General features: G+C 35.2%; 1 protein-coding gene across 2 annotated transcripts; it reads right to left on the reverse strand.

The window, feature by feature from the left end:
• Positions 1–510: 510 nt before the first annotated feature.
• LOC141692679 (calmodulin-interacting protein 111) lies at positions 511–8798 on the reverse strand. Of its 2 annotated transcripts, none has more exons than XM_074497592.1 (11): positions 8354–8798; positions 7067–7225; positions 6107–6984; positions 5348–5552; positions 5054–5261; positions 3418–3881; positions 2866–3292; positions 2491–2571; positions 2211–2401; positions 1923–2110; positions 511–1110 (listed from the first exon to the last, which is right to left on the reverse strand). In XM_074497592.1, exons 1-11 carry the CDS (start codon positions 8657–8659, stop codon positions 1032–1034), a joined length of 3186 nt encoding a protein of 1061 aa, XP_074353693.1. In that variant the 5' UTR covers positions 8660–8798; the 3' UTR covers positions 511–1031. The 2 variants fall into 2 exon arrangements, with proteins under 2 accessions (XP_074353693.1, XP_074353694.1); XM_074497593.1 differs by having other exon boundaries at positions 7067–7175; positions 8354–8619.
• Positions 8799–9118: the final 320 nt, after the last annotated feature.

Below are 9118 nucleotides of genomic sequence, written 5' to 3' on the forward strand. Positions count from 1 at the left end.
ACAATGAAACTATAGATGCATCAGCATCAATACAAGTATCTTACAGATCACACACTAGACAGGATCTATCTGTCCACCATAGTTGAAATGAAAGTAATACTACTAACATTATATAGTACTACAAGATGATTAAGAACTAAGAGATCCAAAAGTATATTTAATTGTTCAACTCAATCAAGAAAAAGAAAACTGATGTTATGCCTCCATTCCTCTCTAGTACAGATGTACAACCAAATCTATAAAATCAGATGCTACATAAACACCTACATGTAACAAGACAAGTGAAGGATATAATTTTAATGCAAACCGCACCAAGCACCAAGAACCTCAAGTCTTGTGGCAATCATATTTCAATCTATTTGGCCTCAGTAAGAGCTACAGGCAGTTTAATGTATTTGATCATCTTTAAAAAACATCATCTGATTAATACTCAACTTACAACTAACGAGCACAGCCTGCTGAACACATGGGTTGCATGACCTGGCCCGTTCGATAAATTTATTTACCAGGTCGTGTACAATCTGTTCGATAAATTTGTTTACCAGGTTGTGTTCAATCTGACACGACCTGTACACCAAAATTAACAGCAAGTGTCCAAGCTCAAATCTTAAGTATCTTTAATGAAGTAGAAACATCAACTCCAAGAGCAAAACACAAAAAAGACTTACAAATTTATCCATGGATTTTGCAACTTTGAAGGTTACATTCTAAAAACTATTCTGATGTATAACTTTGGTAGGTAGGCTACTATACAATTTCGTACTATGACTAATTAATATGAATACTATTATCTCCCAAAAATTTTATACTTGCATAAGCCCTTGTGAATTGTTTCTCACCCTAGGTTAATCCCCGCATTTCCTCCGGGTCTTCAAAAGCCACAACCCTCAAATCGAGTTGAATGTTCAACTCGCAGCTTCATTGAGATAGTGTCCAAATCACAACCAATGTGGCAGTGTTTCTTTCACCTGTATTAGGGTCAGACTGAATATACAAAGCATCCCAAAATTCTGTGAAAATAGGAAAGCAACTCATGGAGATGAAGACTTTGCATATAACAGGGTTAATGGGAACTGCAAGAGCCACTGCATAGTAGATTTTATAGGTGTCCTGCTCCATCAAAAAGACAAAAGGGTACGTTAGAACACTCTTAAATGTGTCAGCCTCTGGTAATTTGATGAGATGATCATTCAAGCATTAGGAAACTACTAAAACATTATATATATTTTTTATAATATATGCATAAATAATCAAGAATTAATACTGCTTTCAGAGGGGAAATGACAGTGGAAGTGTCCATGTAATAACTACTAAAAATCTCCCAAGAAATAGTGCAAGATGGACAGTTTTAAATTACTTGATTCTTAGCAGTGATCTAAAAAAGGGTCTAGAAGGCTGTTGAAACTTGAAACAATCGAAAAAGGTATAATATACCTTCACGTACTGTTTTCAGGAAGAGGACATATAAAAGGCCCAAATTGTTATAAAAAAAGGTCAGCAACCTGGAAGTAGTTCTAATATTAAAAAATCAAGAGACCTTGATGTAGTCCGTCAAACAGTTGTATACAAAAAAAACACATTATTGGCTTTCAATACCCATTCAGTAACTGTTTCCCAAAAACACTAATTTTTTTACTTTTGTTCATACAAAACTATCAGATGTCCAACGTGACTATTTAACAAAAAAATCCTTTTAGACATGCAAATGATTTGGAATGGTGAATTTGATTCTGGATACGCCATTATGTGCTAAAACATGCGTTTATCTTTTGCAGGTCAAAAGTGACAACTTATCTAAAATATGTAAATAAATTGCTGGGGTGACAATAAACATGAACAACGTGATAGTCTGATCAATATATTATATGGGTCCTGAAGAGTAAAAAAGTCTGATAGAAAATGTAGATTAAGAGGATACATACCAAAAAGAAAACCAATGTGATGTGCTTGAGGATGATTGACAACCCAAATCATCTTCTGTGGCAGTTGAGTGAACCATTCTCTGAAATTTTGTTAGTAAGTTTTGATCAAACTGCACCAAAGACGGCTGTGCTTGACTAATTGCATGTTCGAGATGGTTCATTGTTATACACGAGGCATCAAACGTTTCCTGAAATAAAATAATAATAATAATAATTACTATAAGAGATACTGGTATCATTTATATATGGAAATACAAAATTCTGGGTAATTTATAGAACTGAACTAACTTCTAAAGCGGCAAGAGCTGCTTCACGGCAGATCTGGAAAATGTCAGCCCCAGAACAACCTTCAGTGCAAAGAGCCAGCTTCTTAGGGGAGACATCAGTACTGCATGGCATTTTGCACAAGTGGACTTTAAATATATCCTCACGGTCCTCTACATTTGGCGGTCCAACGTATAGCAATCGGTCAAATCTTCCTGTCAAATCTTAACTAATCAGTAAAGAGGCTTCTCAAATATGTACAAGTCAAGAAAATAGATAGATACAGTGTCATGCTTGGGTTTACCTGGTCTTAGAAGGGCAGGGTCTATATTATCAGGACGATTTGTAGCTGCAATCACAGTAACATCAACTCTTTTCTGCAAACCTATATTTAAAAATAAGGTAAAAAACCATAAGAAAACAAAATCAGCTATGTTGTCACGAGGAAGGCAGTATCTAAACAACTCTTGGTTAAACATATCAAATACAAATTCACACGTTTATTAGGATTTTTTTTAAGAGAAGCATTGAGCAACACCACCAAAAATAGATCTTCTATAAAGAAATTGCTGACAACTCTAACAACACTTGAGAATCATAATGATTAGCCATACAAGTACATAAATCATAACTATCATCCATTTCAACGTGGTTGTACAATTAAATAATTTATAATTACCATCCATTTCAACAAGAAGTTGACTGATAACACGATCACCAACCGAGACACCGTCACTTTCCTTTCCACGAATGCTGGCAAGGCTATCTATTTCGTCAAAAAATATAATAGATGGAGCATTTGCAGTTGCCTTGGCGAATAAAGATCTTACAGCCTTTTCAGATTCACCAACCCACATGCTAAACAGTTCTGGACCCTTTACTGCAAGAAAATTCAATCCTGCTTCAGAAGCTACTGCACGAGCCAAAAGAGTTTTGCTACAGCCTGGTGGACCAAACATCAACACGCCTTTAGGGGGGGAAATTCCTAAACTCTTGAAAGAATCCTGGTACTTTTGAGGCCATTCTACAGCTTCCTTTAGTTGCATCTTAACTTCCTTTTGGCCGCCAACGTCTTCCCAACTAACGTTAGGAATTTCAAGTATTACCTAAATTATGGATAGAACATGTAAGGCATGAAAACAATTGGCAGGAAATAAGAGAATAAAATAAGAGAATCAGGCCTTTCTACAGCTTCCTTTAAATGAGAAAATGGGAGAGAACATCAATGTACCTCTCGCATAGCACTTGGCCCTATTTTCTTCCTTGCCCTTTCAAAATCATCAAAAGACACCCTCAAGGTGTCTTTCTTTACTGAAAAAGTCCCATTTGCATTTGAAATTTCATCATCGAGATTCTCTAGTTTGACAGGTGATTCTAGGGTGGATGAGCAGGTATAATCCAAATGATCCGGTGAAGTTAGATTGCTTATGTCATCTGGACGATCAAAGCCTTCAACTACATCTAGGGATAATGGGGGTGATATGTTGCAATGTGACTCATCATAAGATATCTGCATATCCGTATAACGCCTAAGACAAATAAACTTTGCTTCATTGCAGAGAACAGCTAGATCAGCGCCCACAAAGCCATGTGTAGCTTTAGCTAAATATTGAACTTCTGTTTCGGAAAGTGAGTGTTCATTTTCCTTGAGAAGTGCAAGCAGTATATTATAACGTTGGTCAGGAGATGGAACACCTGCCAACAATATTATAGAACAAAAAACTAATGAACATAAAATATAGTTCATGCTATAGACAACCACAATGCTAATGTAAATGGAAACCATTAATTCACAACATACAACCAATATATCGAGATTTGATTTTAAAATGCATGTGTAGGAGCACATGAGCAGTGGACAACTTAGTCACTTGTTTGCGAATAGCTGATCAGACATTACCAGTTTCTGATCATTTTAGGGTCCAACCTCCATGACATAACAAGGCAAACCACTGTTAAAGGGGTCGATCACACTAGAATTGATGTGTTGTGGAAGAATATCCAGAAACTTACCGAGTTACTGTAAATATTGTGATATATATCCCTAATCCCATAATAAGACTGGCGGATCTGGAGAAATTTTTTAGTGCGAGCATGAGATGAAATGACATGACGACTTCCCCAGTTCAAAAATAATTAGAAAAATATAATATTTTCTTCTGTCCCGCCCGATATATATAGATAAAATACATAAGATAGTATACATCGTATTTTATTATATTATGAACGTAATTATAATAATTAGAATATTATCATTAGAATTTTATAATTTACAATTTTTTAATAAGCATTTAGCATGCACATTTCATATGAGCGTAGTCTATGTCTCAAATTTGAAGTCTATTCTTAAATAATTGTAGTTTTCTAGTTTGGGGAAATATTATAATGGAATACAGTTTAGTGGATAAAGCTGATCTTTTCTGTTTCCTATCAATATATACAGCGCACTCCTATTCAATAAGCGAGGGCCCGTCACAAAAACCTCAAAAGGATTCTTCTCTAGCCAAACTTGAGTGGGGAACCCATCACCCCACAAGTTTGCATGTGCCTGCAAAGTTGCACTCTTTCAATCTATCAAAAACTAACTGATCAACTACAAACTTCTATATTGGATAGACTATCTTTACCGGACATACTTGGTGATCTATGACGCAAATGTTAAGGGGCAATACATAGAGGCGTGCTGTTGTGTAACATAGAAACAGTCCAAGACAAGACTTTAAAACATATTTACACCAACATGGCTATAATCAGTTTTAAGAGATTGCAATTTAACTAAATTTCCACTCATTCACATAGTGATTTCAGCACTATATAATATAGGGATTAAATGAGAAAGCTAGATAGAAAAGGAGAAGGAAATGTACCCATGTCAATTTCTATGTCAAATCTTCCGGGGCGTCTAAGTGCAGGCTCAATACTGTCCGGCCTGTTAGTTGCAGCAATGACAAGTAGACCCTCAACGCTAATAATCCCATCCATTAAATTCAGTAAAGTTGCAACCATCCTTTGAGAAAGTTCCTCACTCCCATCCTTGCGTGCAGGAGCAATTGCATCCAATTCATCAATGAAGACCTATAGGCAGAAACTTCAGTCTTTGAATATCCATTGTCACTTTAAAATGAACAAAGAAAGAACACATGAAAGTAAAGAGATCTAACCACAGCAGGTGCAGCGCGACTGGCTGAATCAAAAACCTCATGCAGTGCTTGTTCACTTTCTCCGTAGTACTGGCTTACAATTTCAGGTCCTTTCACATGAAAGAGGTTGACTCCAGTATCATGGATACACAATTTTGCCAAAGAAGTTTTTCCGGTTCCAGGCGGCCCGTGAAGCAGCACTCCTTTTATCGGGCGTAAGCCCAGGCTACACAAGTATATATAATTTATGTAAATTTCTGAATTAAGGGGATGTATTAAAATCCCTTTCTATATATCGTATAGACAAAAAAGGGATTGATGTCACCTGCAAGTAATTACCTGATGTTAGAATTATTGTAGTATAATAAAACAAGGGCATAAATTTAGATATGAATTTGAATCTGTACTTACAATTATGCCCGTCTGTTTTTGTACTACAAAAACTTATAATCAAGTAAGTACCTGAGGGTGACCTGAAGCAAAGTACGCACTATTTTGTATTCTCAATATACTATGTATAAGTTTACAAGAAGTAATTAGCTAGAGTCGAAGCTATAACAGGCAATTGAAAACAATGTGAAATGTTCTTGGGCGGACTCCAATGCATTTTACATAGTAAAAATTCTTGCCAAATATTTTAATTCCTTCCCGTGACGACAAGTCGACAACCAACATACCTCTTACTGACTTATACAAACTCGAGTACTAATCAACCCTAAGATTCCCAAAATGCGGCATTTTGAGGTACACACGTTAGGCAACGGAAATGATAAAACATACCTTGAGAACTTGCTACTCAGCGATGATGAAATTATAATGTCCTTTAGTTCTGCATATTGTTTCAAGATGCCGCCCAATTTTGGCATTTCAGCATTTGCATGAGATCTGACTTCTTTGTAATCGAGTTTGTGACGTAGTAAACCTCTATTTTCAGCAGAGTTCACAATACTTCCTAATGGTGGAAATAAATACACTTTTGTGTTATGGTCCACCAGAAAAGCATCATCCACATGGTCCACCAGATCCAAATCTATATCGCCATGGCTGTCATTTATAACATCCAAGATATGATGATTTGAAGACAATCTATTAGCACCCATAACTTTGAAAAGGCATAGCTTTGAAAGTATTGGGATGACAACAATATTTCCACATAGTAAGCTCCGAGATGACAGCCACGAAGTGGCACAGGTCTGCAAAAGATTCTTGGAGCTTTCATTTTCTAGAACTTCTTGGATATCAAATGTAGGCACGTCAGTTCTGTAATTATTTGATTTACTTGATACTGATTCATCGCCTCTTGGTGTACTAACATGACTAATACTAGGGGAGCTAAATTTCGACTGAGAAAATGGGGTTTTAGGAGATGAAACCTTTCCATTTTCAGCTGGAACATTGGTAGCATTAGAAGAAAAAACATTGTTGTGAAGTTTATTATTGTTAAATGCAGATTCACTGTCTGAAGAAATAAGCTCAAGATATAATTCTCTGCAGGTGGAGATTGAGAGGTGACCAGTGCTTTGTAACTTGCCATTCCCATTTGCAAACCTAACTGTAGGATGCAGACAAACCGGGTGAACAAACAAGATACTGTCGGAAGGAGGGGAACCCATTGTTCGTGAAAGGCTCCTAGATAATCGCACTCCATTTTTCAAAATCTACAAAGCAATTAATCTCAAAATCAAGAAAAAAATAATACCCTGCGATTTTTTTAAGGTATGATACATTTCTTGAACAAACCTTCCTAGAAGGAAACACCACTGCCAGAACGAAGTAGTTTCCAACTTCACTGACCATTTGATGCTCAGAGAAGAACCCAAATTGTTTTTCACATACATCAGCTAAAGATCTGACAGGAGAGTTACCAACAAGCTTATTAGTTGAAGACGCAAGGGAAACCTGGCAATGACTAGTGCATTAGTTATATATTGAGGTAATGTAAGCTAGAATATCACAGATAATGTCCATGAAACCTTGCAATTCCAACAATTTTGAATTGTATTCTACAGTCAAACAATATTGGAGAAGAAAATTTAGTGAGAAAAAGATACAAAGAAAAAATCATAAGAGAGCAATAACCAAATAGAATTCCCCATTGCTTGCAGGGTCGAGTAGTGTTATATTCAGCAACATCGTTTTGCTGTATTCTATGACTGGAAATTCATATACTAGATTGACATGTGCTCTTCAACACTTTTTCAAGTTTTGCTTAATAATCAAGAAATTTGCAGGAAGTTTTCTATGATTTAGCAAGCTTGGTTTTTTTTCCGGAAAATCAATCAGAAGGATGCATTTATCAAGTTCAAGATTCCACTTCCTCCACTTCTCTCAATATAATAAACCAAGATTTCCAGCATTCAATGTACATTTACCATAAACTTGTAAAATGAAGCTTTAATTTACAGGGTTTCTTGATGTTCCTATTGCTGAGTCCTACCAAAAGAATTATCACTTGTTTGTAAATTACGAATTCAAGGTTTTACACATCTGATAGAAGAACCCCAGGTTGATGTAATAATCCTATAGAACATAAGTTAAAGATTGAAGGTTTGTATCTTATGCTATCATTTGAAGAAGGATATCCTTCATTTGCTTATAAATTTTGAAAAAAGAACATACCAATCACATCAAAGATGTTCAAACTAATCACCTGACTATGTGCGATTCTATTCATATAATCACCCATGACCCACCTTGAATACATCATAGAAATAGTAAAATGCACAACATAAAGGTTAAGCTAAGTCGGAAACAAGAAACTCTTTCTCGTTTCAAGTCGGTTTACGAAATAGTGAAGTTTTAATCTCAATATAAATTCCTTAAATGTTACAACTACACACGTTAAGCTGTGATTCTTTAATTATTTTCACATTAAGGTCTGATCATTTGACAATTTTTTTTAAGAAAAACACTAATATTAACTATACCATCAACTAGAAAACACACATAAAATTACTAATACATTGCATTTTACAGATACAAGTGTATAACATTGAAATGAGATTAAAGGACAGTAAATGCACTTACGGAGACTGTGGAACCGGGTGATAACGAATACGAAAGCATCGAAGATTCCGAAAGCCAAATCTTACAAGTCCCTCTAATTGGCTCTGTATCAGCATCATCTGTAATTTGACCAACAAGAGCATTTTTACCAATTAAAGATGGGAATTTGCTGGAAGCTTCTTCAAGAATTGAATGTACATCAATTTCACTTCTTTGTTGTGGTGGAGCTGAATTAGGGTTCCATGGAGATGTAACACTGCTACTTTGGTCTGATGAATTTGAGAGTTTCGAGGCTGATTTTGAACCCTTTTTGTTCTTGGAAGGCATTGTGAACGAAATACAATTGTAATTATTTAGGTTAATTTCGAATTTATAGTGTTGAATTCGTGGATTGATTTGAGGGAAAATTATTATGTTAAACCCTAGGGCTTAGGGTTTATCAGGCCTCTTTCATTGAAAGATGTTGGATATATTTTTCTAAACATAGGGTCGGGTCGGGTCGCTAAAAATTGTTCTATCATCGATCAATACCGACTCATTTTACCCCGAAAATATTTAGAAAAAAAATTATATATTTAGATTTAAGGTCTGTTTGTTTAGTAGTTTATAAACCTGTAAGTAGTTATCTCGAACTGTTATTTCGGACTGAGTTAGAAGTTAGTACGTATCTTTTCTCTAACATATTTTAATTTTTAACTTTTTTATTATTTTTAGTTTTTCAATATATTTTTTTAAATATTAAATTAATTTAAAAATCATGAATTAAGATAATAATATTTAAAAATT

Source organism: Apium graveolens, chromosome 10 (assembly GCF_009905375.1).
Source record: "Apium graveolens cultivar Ventura chromosome 10, ASM990537v1, whole genome shotgun sequence".
Classification (NCBI taxonomy): domain Eukaryota; kingdom Viridiplantae; phylum Streptophyta; class Magnoliopsida; order Apiales; family Apiaceae; genus Apium; species Apium graveolens.

What these genes read in the sequence shown, in the direction of transcription:
- LOC141692679 (XM_074497592.1), bottom strand. Translation starts at nt 8,659, where the DNA reads ATGCCTTCCAAGAACAAAAAGGGTTCAAAATCAGCCTCGAAACTCTCA. An exon ending in ACTTCTTGTTGAAATGGATG is followed by an intron (nt 2,572 to 2,865) that starts GTAATTATAAAT and finishes TTTTAAATATAG; the next exon opens with GTTTGCAGAAAAGAGTTGAT. An exon ending in CAGCTCTTGCCGCTTTAGAA is followed by an intron (nt 2,111 to 2,210) that starts GTTAGTTCAGTT and finishes ATTTTATTTCAG; the next exon opens with GAAACGTTTGATGCCTCGTG.